Source organism: Telmatherina bonti (genome assembly GCF_933228915.1).
Source record: "Telmatherina bonti genome assembly, chromosome: 17".
Lineage (NCBI taxonomy): Eukaryota > Metazoa > Chordata > Actinopteri > Atheriniformes > Telmatherinidae > Telmatherina > Telmatherina bonti.
Window position 1 is genome coordinate 15,168,754 of NC_136615.1, and position 18,937 is coordinate 15,187,690.

An 18,937-nucleotide genomic window follows, 5' to 3' on the forward strand; every position below is an offset into this window, starting at 1 on the left:
GATCAGTGTGAAGATATATCTAAATATCTTTAATATTCCTACCATGACTTCAAATCTTTTGTTTATAAGTGTTTTTTTTTCTTTTTTACTTCATGTGGCATCAGGTGCAGGTGTTGAAGCGTGCAGCCACTGTGCAGAAGGGTACTTGATGGAGGAGTGGAGGTGTGTGTCCTCCTGCAGTGCTGGCTTCTACGCAACAGAGCCAAGCCCGGAGATAGCTGATGGCCACAGGATATGTAGGAGGTGAGCTCGCTGGTGTGTGTTCAGGTGTGGGTGGTTTGTTTATCGGCTGACGGCAGGACTTATTCTGGTTGGCTTCAGCGGGTGTTTGCTCTTGTTTTGGCGCTTCTGTTTGTTGTTGTGCGCCCGTATGTAATGCTGCTAGTTGTTTTCTCTGGGTTTTGTCTTTTCTCATGGTCAGTAATGTGCATTTACGGGTTTGAGTGTGTGTTCAGCTTTCTGTGTTGGTCTCCTCAGGTGTGACGCCAGCTGTCTCACCTGTGTGGGGCCAAGCAGGGGGAACTGCAGCAGCTGTTCCAGTGGCCACAGCCTACAGGAGGGAGTGTGTGTTGTTAACACTGTGTGCAGAGACGGTCAGTCAACCATCTCTGCTGCATGTTGGTGCATTGCTGCTGGAAAAATACAATGCAACCTTTGCAGCTTTGTTTACACTTCTCCTAATGTATTTAATGCAAGAACACAAACAATGTTATATTCACACAAGCTACTAAACTTTGTTTAAAAAATAAAAATCACTTTTGTGACATTTTTATATAAGTTTACAGCTTTATTATCACCTCTTTTTTTTATAAAGCCTAAATAGGTCATACGTCTGCTGTGTCTCTTCATAATAAAGAAAATACAAGACTGTTTGGTTTAATGCACCTTCCATTCTTTGGCATCTGGCATTAAACCCTCAAATGTGCCTCAGACTGTTTTTCATTTCTGAGTCAGCATGGTTCTCTTGCTGTCTATCAGGAGAGTATCATGACAGTGACGGGGGGTGCCACGAATGTGATGCAACGTGTTTGAAGTGCACAGGGCCACGAAGCGAAGACTGCATCAGCTGTGCTTCTTCACGGTAAGTTAGACGTTTTTGATTTAAGCTCCGAGGGGAAATGAACGCATCCTCTGTTTATCTGAGTAATAAATGTTATTCCATCATGGCGCTGAGAAGCAAATAATAATGTTTCAGATATAGTGGTTTTGATATGATTAAAGCCTAGGGAATGCTCATTTATTCTCCATAAATGGAAAGTTTGATTTGCATGTTAAAAAAAAAAATCATAACACTTACTAGATTATCAAAAGTGTGAGGATGAATGTTTCTGTTACTCACAGAGACTGATTGCTGTTTAGTGGAGTGCTTTTAAATTTTATGTCAATGGTAAAAACAAGAAATGAAAAAGCAAAATATCCAACTAAACATGATGTTTTTGCACTTTGTATATAAATTTGATGGTTGAATTAACACACTTAAGATGATTCCATCTAAAACAAGATGAATATAAAAAATAGCAATGATGGGGTTGTTACACATTATTGTTGACTTCTATTTAAAGACAACAAATTAGAAATGATGAATTGATTTTGTACTTTTACTCCCAGATTTGGGGCTCATATAACCAATAACACATCCTTGACCTTGAAAGCAGACAAAAAAATCAGATTAAGGTGAACTTGAACTCATCACGTGACGCTTTCCCTCTCGTTTACATGGTTTTGATTGAGTTTTTTAAACGACCTCATGTTCAAGATATTTATTGATTCATTTAAACTCTATAAACTTAAATTGATTCATCTAATTGTGTTCAATGACTCAAGTTTCCAAAACTGAATTGAGGCGATGAGTATGCTCTGTTTTTAGTTATTATTACTATTTCACTGTGTGGGATTATATCAGCATCTTTAGAAAATATTTCTCTCTCTACATCCACACTGACAGAGAGGTCAGGTCTAGTTTGGATTAGATGTTGGTTCATTCAGGTCAGTCTATAATTATTGTTTTCTGGGATAATTTTTAATCTAGTTAGTCTTGCTTCCTGTTTTATTTCACATCCCATTGTGTATGTCATTAAGCTACATCTTGTTCTTTTGTTTTGACTGGTTTCTTTTGCTTAAATACCACACTTGCTCATTACTAACCAGCTCCCTCTGTCTAAAAACTCCCAGGTTTCGTCTGTTTAGTGCCAGATGTTTGTCAGTCCTGTCCTGGTTTAATATTGTTTATCCCTACTTTCCTTTATCAGTTGTTCTGCAGTCTGTAATCACTTTTATGTGGCTTTGTTTGCACTTTCAGTTTATCTTTTCAGGGAAATGTCTTTGGTTTCAGTAAATAAATCCTTCCACTTTGGTACATAACATAATTAAACATCATTCAAAGCAAACTCATTCTACTATATTTATAAAAAACAAATAAATGAAAAGACAAAGTAAGGAAAGAAAGAAAATACAAGAATTTACATACGATGAAACAGTCTGGTAACATAAGGTTTATTCTGTGCTCTGCTTCCAGATATGTGTGCAGGATATGGTGCAAGCCTCACATGGGCTTTTTTTTTTTTTTTTTTTTTTTTTTGTGGAAAAAAGAAATAAATTGACTTTTCTTAAAGGAAATTTTAAAGCAAGAGCTTAAGTAAAGCTGCCCCATGCAGTAAACTAAATTAGGTTTAGTTTCAAATTTCCTCTGCTGTAAAGAACATTAGAAAAGTTGCCTGTATGCTTTGGGCAAAAACAAAGTAAGGATGCTTTGAAAATTTAAAGCCTGATTATGTGTTTATCAGTTATTGCAAAATTCAACCATCTGCTTAGGACTCTGTCATGACTCCAGCCGTCATCAGGCTGATAAATGTCTTTGGATGGATCAAGGTTCATCTTTGTGTCCAAGTCTTTTGCAGTTATGTTTCACATCTACAAATTAGTTGGTGTTTTTTATCATTTTTATTTTTTAGGAATACACTTGAATACCTGAATGTTCCACCAAGTTTAACTCCCATTCCCATTCCTCCATCTTTTCTACTTGTGTAACTTTGTTATGCCTGTGTAAATGTCCCATATTGATATCCTAATAGCTCAGAGTCATATTTCACTTATATTATGTATATTTCATAGACAATCCTGCAGTCAGTCTGAAAAATGTAGTGTCACGACCTGTGATGTAGGCCATGGCAACAATGAGGGAAGCCATGCTGTATTTAAAATTTAAAATTTAGAATATATTTAAATACGTGTGTGCAGTATGTAAAAGTGGAAATCAGTGGTGTCACGCGGTTGCAAGTCAGTGTCTGAACAAACAAACCAGGCTGCGGGGTGAATGAGCGAAAGAGCAGAAAGCCCACAGCCTTTACAGGCAGGTGCGCTACAACCAGGTGCTCTGATGAATGGGAACCGCCCATGGCACACCTACCTACCTATCCACAAAGAAAAAACATTATTATGGCAATGCTATCACAGTAGAGTACAGCTAGATACATAAAACAATTTAGCCAAAGTATAACTTTTGTATAAAGTATTGCACTATGAGGCTAAAGATATGGTGCATGTTGGGACGTAAGTCAGCTCAGCTCATTTACAAAGTCATAACTCAGACGTGTTTCTTGTTTTTTTGGTGGCTGCAGGGTTTTAGAAGAAGGCCAGTGTGTGGCAGAGTGTGGCAAGGGGAAGTACCAATCAGGTGGACAGTGCCACCTGTGTGACCACACCTGTGCTACATGTGTAGATGCGGGACCTGCCAGCTGTACCAGCTGTGATACAGGTGAGGGAGAAACAGGAAGATCACGCTATGGACAACCATATGGGTTGAACATATGGCTGATATTATATTATCCTATTGTTTTGTTGTACTGCTGGGCCAATTTACTGGCGTTGTATGGGTCCACTTGTCTCTGCAGAGGAATGGGTCATTACAGATTAATAACTGCCTGTTAGGAGTGATAATCTTTATCCTGTGATTAAACATGTCTGGGGTGACATTCTTAAAGGAAGACAACCCGTCTATCCACAGTATGGAAGAGATCTCTTGACTGTTTGATCAAATTCATCACAATTTTACAAGTGAAAAGGACTGAATTTTATGCGCAACAACTTTTTAGTAAATTAAAGCTTGTTGCTTCTCATCTCCTAGTGCCAAAAATCATAGTAAAGATTGTAAAACTGCACAGATCTAGGCAAAAGTTAGGACACCCCCTTTCCATTCATTTTTAATTTATTTTAATGTATACTAACTTGTGAATAGTGCTTTAGTTTTTCTCCAAACAAAGAATGTTGTTGTTACTAATTTTGGCTGCTTGGTGGTGATTTAACAGGAGTTTATTTCCTTCCTACTGAAATAAGAACACTGATTCATCTGAAAATGATACTCATGAGAGCAGTGACATTGAATCAATACTTTTTTGTGGTTCTGTCACAACAAGTGACCCATTTCACACAACAAATAATTGTTTAGTTCCTTACACCTTGCCCTGTAGCTTCATTGACTATGTAAGTACTTTAAAGTTTAAATTTTTGTTTATTGCTTTGGGGAAAAAAAAAATTAAAATTAAAAAAAATATATAAATATATATATATATATATATACATATATATATATATATATATATATATAAAGTATGGAGATTCACTTAAATTGATGCCATCTTTTCTGCTCCAGATAAGTTTGGCATGGAGCGTTACCTGCATGAAAACCTGTGTCTGGACACCTGTCCTGAGGCCTTTTACCACACAAATGAGAAGACCTGCAAGCCCTGTTCAGAGCACTGTCACCTCTGCATCGGCGCCAATCACTGCCTGAAGTGTAACTCCTCCTACTACATCGCTGATGGACAGTGTGTTAAGCTGGAGTGTGGTGAAGGTAAACAAAGTCACAGGTATTTTTTTGGGCAGTTGTTGCATGAGGGAATCCCCTCCCTCACACCCCCCTTCCATCCTCTTATCTCAAATGTTTCTCTTGCTGCATAGTTTGACTGTTTTCTGTGTTCTCAGGCGAGGTGGAGGACCCAGATTATGATGAGTGCATGGCGTGTGAAGAGGGCTGCAGGAAGTGTGTCTTGTGTAAGTCACAGTTCAGCAGCCGTAATAGTTTTCCCCAAATGAGCACCACCTGCAGATGACTGAGCTCTTGTGACGGCGTGTCATAGAACGTGTTCAGAGGTTTTTCCAGGTAGCTCCTGTTTAAAAGGAAAGCTGAGTGTTTTTGTCTGCTTTCAACAGATAACCCCAGGCACTGCCTGTCCTGCATTGAGGGTTTTTACAAGTAAGGCTGTGTGCCTGGCTGTTGCCATGTGTGATCTCACCTCTGCACTCACTCTGCCTTTCATTTCACTGCTATACCTGAATGAAAAGGCTTATTTCTGCCTTGAGAGCAGAGTGTATTTCTGTGTGTGTGAAGGTATCGACTGCTGCTTTTATTATCAGCTTTCAGGATGGCTGCTACAAAAACTGCCCAGCGAAGACGTACAGCGTGGAGGAGGAGATGACCTGTGTTCCATGTGATGACAACTGTGTGAGCTGTGACGAGCATGAGTGCTATTGGTGTGAGACCGACCTTTTTTTATCAGGTAAAACTGAAGCTTTTTTTTTTTTTTTTTTACATGAGCAGAGGCCCTTTAGTCAAGCACCAAAAATTATGAATAAACATTGCATGACATATTAATACACTTTTTTTGTCCAAATATTATTTTCTCTCCTTCTTTAATTTCATTTATTTCATATTCTTTGGGAAACGTTCCTTCAAGCATTTAGACATTAATTTAAAAAGGAAAAAAAACTATTAATTAAGGAAACTTGACTATTTCAAAGCACAAAATGTATTAAATACTATTAAATATATATTTTTTAGTTGCATAATACGAAAAGGGTTAAATCATAAGCTTTGAATCTACTTTATATTGGGATTCAGTATGTGTCTTGTGCTAGTTTTGTATTTGAAACATTAATAGTGTAAACGTACAACATGCAGGGTCACATTGATCCACAATCAAAATAAACATTTCCAAAAAGGAATAATAAGATATCTAAAAGGAAATTCTCACACAGAACCTTTTTACAAGAGATTATCATTTCATTTCATAATATCATAGTGGTGCATGCTAACAAATGCATTTGGAGACTTTTGGGCCTCATTGCAAGAAAACTTTTTCCACCTCAAAATTTGTACTTTTCAGCCCTAAATGATCCATCAGTACATCCAGAACTATTTGTTCCCTTCATGAAATTGTACTGTAAACACACTTTGATGTGCCAAATCAGAAAAGTTTGGCTTAAAGTGAAGCACAGCCACCCAAAAGGGTAAATTTGAGACAGAATCTCCTCTTTTTTTCTGCAGAGGGGAGGTGTGTTTCAGTGTGTTCCGATGGCTTCTACGCTGATGAGGATTCCAACAACTGTGAGGAGTGTAATTTGGACTGTGAGACGTGCAGCGGCCCAGAGGACAGCGACTGTCTGTCATGTGAGGAAGGAAAGATTCTTCAAAATGGGGAATGTGTGTTTGGTCATGAGGCCTGCCCCATTAAGACCTTTCTCAACGGTGAGTCTGCTACTTACATTCCACTAATCTAACTGTCGGCCTTTAATGAAGCAGGGATTTAGGCACTTTCACAGGGGCAGGGAAGAAATCTTGAAGGGTAATTGGTCTGTGTCTCCGTCACTGAACCTGCACCAACTTAAGCACACGGAATGTCGGACAGATACAGAGTTTTAAATAATTCACTGTATATCCTGAACATTTTGTTCCCTCTGTGAACAGGCTTTAAAATAACGTGGTAATTAAAGTGAGGAGAGACATCTTAATTATAGGAGCTACTAAAAGTCTGACAGAAGTGCATGAGTTAACACAAAGGCTGAAAACGAACACACAGGAGTGATATTAGTTTTATGCTCCAAATCTGAGCAATGACAAAAAGTTAATAGTTTAGGTTAGATTGTTTATAAAAGATAGATATTGTCAGCTGTTGTCAGAAGAGAAGTGCAGGACATCTAACAGTTTCTGTGCTCTGGTTCTGGCTCTGGTTTCTGGCCCTAATGCGAAAAATGTTTGATTATTATTCTAATAAGTAGTGCGCTGATGCACTTTCTCAGAAACAATTTCGTAATGCGATTCAAACTAAGCCAAAAGATGAAGTAAAAGCATTTTTGTTTGGCAATTAGACCCTGATCTGTCATCTGTGCGACATTAAATAAGGAAGAGATAGGACACTGAGTACACACAGTGGTGGTAAATCAACAGTTAGGAAGTGGTATAGATGTCTGATTAGGATTCCTCTGGCAAGTTGTCGATGGGAAGATGACAGGATGCATTTTCATCAGTTTGGAGGAGGAAGGATAGGATAGACGAGGATCTTAAAGAGCAGAGATCAGACTGATTGGCTCAAAATGTAGCAGGTAAGACGACCATCAGATCAATCATGATGATAGAATTATGGATGAGATGAGTTTGACAGTCTGGGTAAAAATACATATAAAAAAGTTAATGGAGAGTTCAATGCTTTGTGCAAATACGCATGTGTGTATACACAAAGTTACGGATGTGTAGTAATTAATTCAGCTTCCATTACTGAATTTAAAATTCTAATCTTCATAATATCCAGTTTTCATCACCAAACAGAATTTCATGAAAGATTCTTATCAATTAAACAAATTTTGAGTTAATTATAGACAAGCAGACACATTCAGGTTGCCTGTTTGTGCAACATGATGTGTTACTTTCACGAACAGGACTTATAACATGGCCATGCACGTCTCACGAGGATGACTCTGCTCTTGTTATGCTTCCTATATATGTTGAAAACAAAGTCTCAAAAACCACAACGTTCCAAAACTCTGTTTCTATTTGCAAACAGTTGTTGAAATGCACTTTCTTACTGAGTTAGACACAGATAATGATCAGATATTTTGGCTAAAGATGATGTGTGTATTTATTCAAAGCCCCATTTAGCATAGAAAGGTATCCAGTTGTCCTTCACTAGGTCTAATTTTCATCTGATCCTTTATAGATCTGTAATAACAAGCTAAGTCTTCACTCTGTGGTCTTTTGATGATCAAAATGTTGTTTTCCCTTCAGATGATGGTGCATGTGAAGACTGCCACCCATCCTGTGAGTCCTGCTCTGGAGAAGAGAAAAATCAGTGCACAAAATGTGGAAAAGGTGTCAATCACACATACCTGCAGCAGTAGTTTCATATTTTCAAGGTTACACCACTTCAAATCAGCTTTTTTTCTTTTTTTTTAAAGTAGTGATGTTTACTGCTTGCTGTTTTCCCCTTCAGGGCGTTTTTTAACCATGCAGCAGACGTGTGTGTCGAAGTGTCCAGTGGGCTTCTTCGCCAATCGGCTGAGCGGCATGTGCGAGGCATGCCCTCTGGGCTGCTTGCAGTGTGTGGATGCTCAAAGCTGCAGTCGATGTCAGAGTTCTCAGAAATCTCAGTTATTCCTCCAGGATGGGCAGTGTGTTCAAGAGTGTGTCAGGTCAGGGGCCAATCCTATCTCTGTTGGTTTATTTGACTCATTTAATTGTGCTTGTATGTTTCTTTTCAGCTCTGCAAATATTCTCGGTTTGAAGAGTTTTAACCCTGTAGCCAGAGACATGTAATCGTGACTCTTGAATGTCAAGCCAGATATTTCAGGCACATGCTTTGAAGTGCCAAAAATAAACGACAGGAGACATATTTATTGCCATGATTATGCTACTTCTTTCTTGATGTTTACGCACTATTAAAATGTGACATATTTGAGACTGGAGGCTTTGTACTGTCCTCGCTCAAATAAGCACAGAGAGCAGTTTTTTTTGTTGTTTTTTTTTTTTGTTTTTTTAATTATTCAACTATGGCTGTTTTTATAATTTCATGTTTTTTAAGTAATACTCAAAATTCTTTTGAGTATTACTTAAGCTCAACAGAGTTTTCTAGATAAATTATTAGTTGTCCTCTTTATTGTGAAGCAGAGAACACAACAACATGTCAGTCTGCTTGTTTACCCCAGCGGCAGTCATGACAGCTTATTTGATCTTTTTCACATCCAAGAAAAAAAAAACTGTCCAGCTGGAGATTAATATGTGAAAAGCAAATCAACTCAGAGAAATAAAATCATACTGATAAGTGAATTGTTACTATTCAATTCTCACTGTCGCCGGCTTTATTAAGAATAGAAGTGAGATGTATTGTGTGTACAAAGCAGCCTGCTCTGCACAATGCAGACAAATGAATGCAGAACTTACTTGCAGTAAATAAGTGTGTGGTGCTTTGCTTGTTAATCCATCTACGGCTCTCTGTTTGGATATTGACAGAGGTTATCCTGCAGGCCAGCTATGTCGCAGCTGTGCACCTGGCTGTGCATCCTGTGAGAGGAATGCCACTCACTGCCTCACTTGTGAAGAGCCTCTCCTACTGCACAAGCACCAGTGTGTGGAGGAGTGTCCTCCAGGTCACATTGTCCAGCAAAGGGAGTGCCATCACTGCCCAGCAGCCTGCAAAGAGTGCAACCCACTTGGGCTGTGCACAGGTACCAAAATACACTGTAAATCAGCTCAATGTCAGCTCTTGTGATTCATTCACAATGTGTGCTTTTGCAGACATGTAAAAATTAAAAAAAAAAAAAAAAAAAAAAAGCACCTGTAATGCTGTTTTTACCATTTAAAACAAAAAATCTGATGGAAAATAATACAAATGAATGAAAGAAAGACAATAGATGTTTAACATGCTTACAGCTGATTTCCCAGTATTCCTTAGTTTAAGATGTCATGTACCCAACGGTTTATCAACCCCTTTATGGCTGTTTTTTTATGATAATGGTAAATATTGTCACTGGGTGGCAGATTTGGACAAGTTTAACCAGTTAAGCACCTGTACTCACACTCCAGAATGATGGTCTTGGTTTGTAGATTATCTTAAAATAATGCTGGCTTTCCTAAGAAAATAAATTACATTTGCAAAAAGCATTCAAATGTTTCTCAGCATAAACAGTGCACACATTACCCACACCTAATACACACTCACTCTGTCATACATGTCATGAATATTTGCTTTTGAACTGCACAATGAAAACAAGACAGATGGTTGGTATTTTCCTTTTTTTTTTTTTTTTTATTCAACTTTTCTTAAATAACAGACTAAAGCATAATTAAAATGTACTTTTGTTGCATGGTAAGTTTTGTCATTTGCATTTGTGAATGCAGCAACAAACCATGTACTGAACAATCTCCAGGATGTTAGTCAGTATTCTGAGACATTGCCTCCTGCATTCTAACATCTGTATTTTATGAATATCTTACATGAATACCTTACTGATCTAATCTGTGGGATTTGTCAGAATTTTATGTTTGGAAACTTTTATTGAACCATACATGTTATTTACTGGCTGGGAAATAATCCAATGATAATCTCCATATTGGCAAATGACTTAAAACTCAAAAGCCGAAACAGAGATTAAACTCAGTCGGTGGAGATTTATATGATCAGTTTTTGTCCATTTTCTTTAAGCATATTGTTTTACTGCGCTTTTGTATCCAGGAAAATGAAGTGAAAAAATGATGTACTCTTTGACTCACCTTGTCTTATTTTTATTCATGGCTTGCCATTTTTCTTACAAACCAGATGGTATTTTCCCCTCTTGATGCAGGTCTTGTAAAGATTTTGAAGCACTTAGTTTAATTTCGATTAGTTGCAACAAATTGTTCCTCTATATAGTTCAAAAGCTCATCTTTCTGCAGGCTGTGAGGAGTATCACTTTCTCCATGAGGGCGCCTGTGTGCCAAACTGTCCTGAGAGGTTCTTTGAGGACAGCGAGCAAGGGAAATGTTTGCATTGCCATCCTGACTGCGCTTTGTGTGACGGGCCGAACAGCAACGACTGTGATGCCTGTGTGGATTCTGAGGCCACGCTGCACAATGGTGCCTGTCTGGCTGCCTGCCCCTCCCATACATATAGGGATGCTGTAACAGGAGACTGTAAAGGTATACTATTGTTTGAGCTTTGCAAAATGTCCAGTAGAAGGTATTTTTTGCTGATATTTTTGGGGAGAAAACTTTTATCATAGAAGACTTTAAATGCATCTTACACTCATATAATTAAAATTAAATTATAACTAAAAGTATGACAAAGTCAGCTACATCCCTCCTAAAACTGATGAGTTGTTTTCTGTACTGTAGAGTACCTCTCGTGCTTTTTCTAAATTATTCTCTACTATGCCTGAGTGTGTTTCTTGACTTCAGCTCAGACTGAAATAGCAACACTTCCAGATGGTTAACATGCAGCTGTCAAAGGATGGAAACTGCACAGCGATGCCAACAACAGTTCCCTGGAGAAAGACACATCGCTCTGGTTTTGTTTTTCAAAAAACACAGATCATGGTGTGTTCCTCACAAGAAAATGGCAATCGCTACTTTTTTCTTGCTGGAAGTAGCTGCCGGTAGAAAGATATATAAAAGGAAGTATATTGCTGTGCTGCGAAATGGAATGTAATTCCGCAGCAGAAAATGTTTTATAGACAAGATTTTCAAAGCTCAGTGTGGGAAAACTATTGGATAAAATGTGCAGTGAAGAAAGTGTTTGACCTTGTACAGTTTTTCAGTTCCTGTTCACTGGAGTTGTGATCATTTGTAGTTAGTTACTATATTTGTGGATTTCCAGAATGTGATGCATCGTGCCTTACATGTTTTGGGCCCCATGTGAGTTCCTGCACCAGCTGCAGAGATGGTCTGAGACTGGACAGCCACAACCACTGTGTGTCATCCCACAAGTGCTCACCTCACCAGTACACAGACGAAGACGAGGAATGCCACCCTTGCCACAAATACTGCCACGGGTGTTCAGGTCCAGGCAAAACCCACTGTCTGACCTGCAACCAGGGACATCTTTTACTAAGTTAGTCAAGTTTGTTTTTTATTAATTTCCTGAAGTTCTGTGTGTCCTGGAGAGTTCCTTGTACTTCTGTGACATGTTTAATTAGCTGCATGATCCTGTGTGTTTGTTGGTACAGATGGCACCTGCGTGGATGAATGCCCAACAGGATACTATGTGGAGGACTCAGAGCAGAAATGTCAACCCTGCCATGCTTCCTGTCACTCTTGCATTGGAAAGCAGAGCCATCAGTGTCTCACCTGCAAAGCCCACCTGTTCAGAGAGGCCAAAGAATGTGTGGAGACCTGCCAGCATGGGTAGTTTAACCTGCTCACCGTCCAACCGTGCTGCTAATCCATCACATTAAATGCAGTGGCACCGAGTTGTGATTAATAAAAGATCAGTCTAGCAACATAATGTCACTGTGGACACTAAACCAAAGCCGGGCAGGTTTTGAGATGCAGGCTAATTTAGCTTGAGATTTAATAACCCATCATGTGGTCTGATGCGGTAATTGAGAGAGTTAAATTAATGTGCCGTTAAATTGATGTGCAGTTAAATACTCAAAAGAAAACCAACAGGATACAAAAGCTACATAAGTACCTTACAGACCTAAATGCAAACACTGCAATATCCTCAGCAGCGAATGAAGTGTTACAACTGCATCTCCTCTGCTATGTATTGGTCTAAGTCATATCCAGTTGGATGGATATCTATATGTGAGGCTGTGAAAAGGAATTTCCTTTGTGCCAGGACAAACCTCTAATCTCGTTTCATTTAATTGAATCTCATCTATCATAACTTTCACCATCTGTCCTCTAGTCACTATGGAAACACTGCCTCAAGGATATGTGAAAAGTGTGACCCAAGTTGTGGTGAGTGTATGGAGGGTGGGGAGGATGGCTGCCTGAGCTGCGCTCCTGGCCTCGTCTACTTGCGGAAAGAAGGCCGTTGTCTCCCGTCATGTCCTCAAGGTTTCTATCATGACTCTGTGCACCGGACCTGCGAGCCCTGCCACGTCACTTGCAGGACGTGCTCAGGTACAAATATCCATTCAGCAGTAATTTAATGGACTGTGGACACACACAGTAAACATTTACAGGTTATGAGATATTGATGATCTTTTCTCTACGGACTGTGGACATTGTAGTATTGGAGAGTTGTGCTCCGTGCCCTTCAGCAGTGCTATACATAGTACAGTCCCATGTGTGCTCTGTATCCTCAGAAAACACACAAAACTAAACGACAAGCGTTGAAACTGTTCATCAGTGATGTAAGATAGTCAGTTCTTTTCAGCTTTCCTATTTTGTGTGCAGCTTTCATTTACATAAGTAGACTGATGGTTATTAGGATAACTTTGAGAATGATATATTTTATTATAGAAATATGAAAAAACTGCTTTGTGGTGATACAGTGCAAAGATTGAAGTCCAACTCCATCTAATTTAATTCTTACTCTTGCTTCTTTGTTCTATGTTTTGGCAGCGGTTCTGGCTTTGATTTTATGTTATATCACGTCAGCTCCTCCCTTTTAGACTGTTGACCCTCCTGGCATTTATCAAGCTCCTGGACAATGTGCAACAATTCATCCCAGACTTTGTCCACAGTTGCTTTTCACACATTCACTTCACAGCTGGAGATTCTGTTCTCAAGATGCTCAATCACAGCTGGGAATGGAAGGAATGGGTGTGTAGAGCGCACAAAAGGACATGATGAAAAAAGTACATGGAAACTGTATTTTGTTTACAGCTGGTCAAGAATGGCTGACAAGATCTTTTTCATGTTGGCAGTTCTGCAAGTCTTTGATCATATAGTATCACTCAGTAAGGGAAAGAAGCATGCAGGTCAGATTAAAGAACATAAAGCACATGTTTTTACCAACACATTCACCTTTTCGCTTGCAGATTTTCTGGGGAATTCTCTGCAAAAAGTCCATGTTGGAAACATTTACTCTTTCAAATGCACTCCTCTGATAGATGTCTGTTAAGGCGTGTGAAAGTTGCTCAAAAGAAGAAATTCCTGCATCACATTTGTCTTTGAAAAAAGAAAAGGTAAATCTGTCCCATTAGATTTTCCATTGGAATGAAGTCAGTCAACACTGAGCTGAAATGGAGATCCCTCCGTTTAAATGCTCTCATTAAATTCTGATTTCAGCTTTGGTCCTGTTTGTTTTTGAAATGGTTGATGTGGTGTCCAGCTCTCATCCCCCGTGACCCTGAATTGGACTAAGTGGTGTTAAATAAAGTCACATTTAGCACCGAGTTCTTATCTTTATGTTGAAGGAATCAGAAAAAAAAACAAAAAACATTTGATTAGTTAGTATGCTGAGCATCACCTACCAATAAAAATTCTAATTGTGAGGATCAGAACTTCATCATTAAACAAAGGAAGAAGGCTGCCTGGTCCGATAAGATATTTTTTCTTCGCGTCATCTAGATAATGGAGCCGATGCCTGTGTGTATCTTAGGGAAGAGATGGCAGTGGGATGCTAAACTGGTTGGACTCTTGGATTTTTGGAGTCGCAAACCAGCAGAGGCAGGATAATGTTTTTTACTGGAAAGCTTGGATGCTGGAATTCATGTGAATGTTACTTTAACACATGTGTCCTAACTACAAATGGTTAAAGATCTAATATCACCTTCACAACATTAATATTAACCAAATCCTGCCGTTAAAGTAAGAACTGCTCAGGAATGTTCAATGAGTGTTTTATAAAAACAATATTTCATGTTTTTGCTAAACTTAAATGATTCCTCCTTTTTCTATGAACTCAGAGAGTCTTAAGGGAAATAGCAGATTATCATCAGTGTTACACTTAATGTTTACTTGTTTTCACAGGAAAAGCTTCCCAATCCTGTGACTCGTGCTACCCCGGTTACCTGCCGTCAAGTGGCAGGTGTGAGTCTATGTGTGATTCAGGCCAGCATCCTGTTATAAAGGTAGCAACACTTTTCTACATTTTACTTTAAAAACAGTAACTTTTTGATTAAAACCCCATTTTGCCAGTCGAAACAACTAATAACTACTAATGTTTTGGCCTCAGGTGTCCTTTAATGTAATGCAGACTGGCTTATTACTCCACCAGAAGCAGTTTCAAACAGCAGAGTGAAAATGATTACACTGTCTCGTCTTCAGAGTAAATCTTCCTCATCCTGCTGTGAGGCAGCTGATTGGGAATGTTTGACAGGTGGAGATGAATGTTAATGACCTCTGCTGAGAAAGTGCTCATCACTTTTACTTAACTTTTCAACAAAGTTTTAGAAACAAAGAAACAATAGTAAGAATAATTTTCAAGAAAAGAAAAAAAGAATTTGTCCTTTTGTTTCACCTCATCAGGGTTCAGGCTTCCATGCCTGTGAAGACTGTGACAGCTCCTGTTTGGAGTGCCGGGGGCCTGGTCCGTCCAACTGCACTATGTGTCCTGCTCAGGCCATCTTAGAAGCTGGGGGGCGTTGTCTGCTGTGTTGTCGCCATGAAGAGCAAAACGAGGGCCTTGCAATGCCACAGCAGGATTGTTGCAACTGCACTGAAACTCGAGGTTAGCTGTACTAATATCATATTTGTTGGGTCATGGCTGGGTGGGGTGGTGGATTTTGTTCAAGTTTTCTATAAAAGATCTTAAACCTTAAACCTTGATCATTTTAAAGTCAATGATTGAAAATTTCTCTACCAAAAAATAAAATATGATGAGTTGAGATTAATTATTTAAACAATCTTTACACTTTAAGCTTTTATCAAAGAACCCAGTGTTATATAATGCATGTGTTTATGGCTTTAACCAGGCTTCATGTAGATCCAAGCCACAGTAAAGCTTGTAATTAATGTCTTTTTTTCTCCTACTTGACAAAGTCCATGTATTTAGAGTTTGAAAAGCTTCCTCCAAAGCCCCAACACATCATTTAGTTGTTCTTCAGCCTCAGAAGTGCTTTTGATTCTCAGAAAACCAAAGTTCACGTGTAAATTGCCAGAGTGGCCTTTGAATTTTGTCATCTTGAAAGCCCCATTTTATTTTCCCATTTAGACTCCTCAGTACGCGGCGCAATTGTTGCTTTCTTTTTATGTTCTCTACAGGAGAGTGCATCCTCAGCACCAACTTGGCATTCAGGAATGAGGAGGAAGAGGAGGCCAGAGGTAACCTGACAATCTTCATAATCACCTGCATCCTGCTTGTGCTGGGGCTCGTCGCAGTCGCCTTCCTCATCAAGCACTCCAGGTCCAAAAGCATACCGTCGGACCTCCCTCCCCGTGGATACGAGAAGCTGGGCTCCGGCGGGGGATTTGGAGGTGGAAGCAGACATAGTGGCTACAGCTCTTCCTCTGCATCTTACAGTGGGAAAGGCAACTCCTCTGGGGGCCGATTCCAGGAGACTCAGCTGGTTGACATCAGTGAGCGTCGCTCAGGGAATAAGCATGATGATGATGATGATGATGATGATGATGATGATGATGAGGACATTGTTTATATGGGCCACGATGGCACAGTGTACCGAAAATTCCGGTATGGGCAGCTGGGGGAGGACAACGAGAATGAGCTGGAATATGATGATGAGCGCTACACATTCCGATGAGGCATAAAAAGTTGTCTTCTATTTTCCTCTTCAAGCTTCTGTCTATCTCCGATTCCCTCCTATTTGCTATTTATCTACTCCTGCCCTCAGGGACAGACCTATTTATCCTTCACCGAATGAGCTCAAACAAATGAGACGTGCAAAGCTATTTACAATGATATGCAACTGTTATCCATTCACAAAATTAAATATGCTGCAGAAAAAAGTCCATATTCAACATGCATGAAGGGGATTGATTTTCCCTCATTTTTATCATGCTTGTTATGAAACAGCTTTCATATATTTGTATGACCAAAGCTTCAAACAGTGTGGCATACCCCAAAACATGCTACATGAGTGGCTTCATTGGTGTTTAGATGATCTCCAGCATACTGCAGTACATGGAGATACTAAACCCTGACAGCAGAATTATACTTTAGCAGATGCAATACATCCATCATTCCTGCACACTGCAGATGCTTCCTCTTTAAAAGGTATTTTAGTAATTTTTTCCAATATATGCAACTGTTAACATGGGCATGTTTATATTTGGTTATATGTGAAGGAATGAACAGGTCATACAAACATATTCAGGTGGTCATATGTTGTATTCTGCACACGCAGGCTGAACACGAGCAGATGGGTATGAAAGATTAAGTGTTGCCAGCTCCACCAATTGAAAACAAAAAAATCCCATGTAAAACTTTACCTTTTGTTCCTTTTTTCCTGACAAAATGTTAATGTTGTGCATGAGGATGCCCACATTTTAGCAAACAGTCAAGTCACATTCATACAACTTCTATTAAGAGGGTGATAATGGATCAGATTTTTACACTTCCACTTCAACTAAAGTGGTAAGTACTGAATATAGTTATGGATTCTGAAATGCTTTTAGAGATAACAACTTAAATTCACTCATTTTGTCACATTACAACAGGAATTTTGTTAGATACAGACACCCAAATCTGATTATTTGTTATATTTAGAAATGATTAACAATTGGGAAAGTACTTGTCATTCTCAGAATGACTAGAAAAATTAGAAAAATTAGAAAATTCCAACCTGTGGTTAAGTTTACAAAAAATCACCCAGCTGTCATTTTTATTTTAAACTAAGCAAAGATTTGACTATGAAGGTTCAGGGTTTGCTTTCAGAACACGAGCAGGAAGACGATCAGTTGTGGAAGCTTGACCTGCTGAAACGCTGCTGAACTGACAGTACAAAGTACTTAAAGAGCTTGAGTGGTGGATTTCACAGAGCATCAGATTAGTCTCAGTATAAAAATTAAGTTAATAGATAAATAAAGTAAACAATAAATAATGATATCTGTTAATCGGACTATGTTTTCCTTGGCTTTGCTTGAGTATGACCTTATGTGTATATTATATTTATCATGGACATTTTCTGTTTTTGCCTTTACGACCTTTGTTGGAGTGTTTTACCCAGGATTTGAAAATGTTGTTGCTGTATGTTCTCATGAGTTTGTCAATGAGAATTTAAGTGAACTGAAATAAAATTTTTAAAAAAAAAGCTTTTGAAAGAAAAATAAGCTGCCGCTTCACAAGGTGGAAAATTATTCATCATTTGGCAGCAAAACTCTTCTGACCAGTGAATCAGACATGACAACATTTAGGCTTAAATTCATTTTTTATTGAATGAATAGACATCAATCTTTAATATCTTTACACATTCTCAAAACTCTATTAAAGACACGTGGCTTATAGGACCGTCAGATATCTAATGAGGGGACATGCACAGATGTACAAATACACACATGCATGTGGAAACACGCAGAAGATGTTGTGCTTTATTGAGGTCCCATCGTTATGCTCATCTGAGGTTTCTTCCTGATTATCCAACTGAGACTGAAGAATCCCATTTTTTTGACAAAGAAACATGCACACACACACACACAAACACACACCCCCACACACATCTTCAGAACAAGGCTAGAAATATATGCTGTCATACCACACTGACAGCTGGATTTCATATTTAACTTGCGCCTGATTTGATTCATCACAACGCTATACATACAGTTAAAGTAGCTACTTGTAGGTTTATTCCAAAGCTGTAGGACAAGATCGAGGTTTGAGTTCCTTAAATGCAAGTTAGTCATCAGCTATGGCACAAGGTTCTTGGCAACACCTTGTCATGTTATGTGTAGCCGGGAGACACACACAAGTTGCCTCTTTATCAGAAATACCGAGTAACCATTAAGGGGAGATGTTATTGCTTCACTGCTTCTCATGCACACAGATACACTAAAGTCTCTACAAATTGATTTGTGCAGTGCACTGTCTGGTGTGTAATTGCATTTTCTATCCTAAAGTAAACACTGATGCTACTCTGTTGATGCTGGCACGCATCACACTTGATTATATAGCTCTCAGGGCTGCAAGTGTACAGTACAACAGATGCTACAGCAGCAGTAAAGGCTGATCCGAGTGTTAACGGGAACTACTGTAAATTCTGTTCATATTAAACTTCTGTGTCTAATTGAGAAACAGTGACATACACACACACACACAAAGGCTGCACTTTCCAGCTTGACCCATACATT

General features: G+C 38.9%; 1 protein-coding gene across 1 annotated transcript in view; it reads left to right on the forward strand.

Annotated features, from left to right (window-relative positions):
• Positions 1–16,395, forward strand: part of LOC306768620 (proprotein convertase subtilisin/kexin type 5-like) — a gene marked incomplete at both ends in the record, with an annotated part of 78,898 nt that extends 62,503 nt beyond the window's left edge. The window contains 19 exons of the mRNA XM_079257028.1: positions 105–243; positions 478–593; positions 979–1,081; positions 3,618–3,754; positions 4,649–4,849; positions 4,981–5,049; positions 5,209–5,251; positions 5,413–5,555; positions 6,323–6,523; positions 8,057–8,140; positions 8,262–8,460; positions 9,278–9,492; positions 10,700–10,942; positions 11,619–11,852; positions 11,968–12,145; positions 12,651–12,868; positions 14,672–14,766; positions 15,164–15,365; positions 15,899–16,395. Of these exons, the coding sequence (XP_079113154.1) occupies positions 105–243; positions 478–593; positions 979–1,081; positions 3,618–3,754; positions 4,649–4,849; positions 4,981–5,049; positions 5,209–5,251; positions 5,413–5,555; positions 6,323–6,523; positions 8,057–8,140; positions 8,262–8,460; positions 9,278–9,492; positions 10,700–10,942; positions 11,619–11,852; positions 11,968–12,145; positions 12,651–12,868; positions 14,672–14,766; positions 15,164–15,365; positions 15,899–16,395 (3,317 nt within the window). The remainder of the gene's footprint in view (positions 1–104; positions 244–477; positions 594–978; positions 1,082–3,617; positions 3,755–4,648; positions 4,850–4,980; positions 5,050–5,208; positions 5,252–5,412; positions 5,556–6,322; positions 6,524–8,056; positions 8,141–8,261; positions 8,461–9,277; positions 9,493–10,699; positions 10,943–11,618; positions 11,853–11,967; positions 12,146–12,650; positions 12,869–14,671; positions 14,767–15,163; positions 15,366–15,898) is intronic.
• Between the last annotated feature and the right edge of the window lie 2,542 nt (positions 16,396–18,937).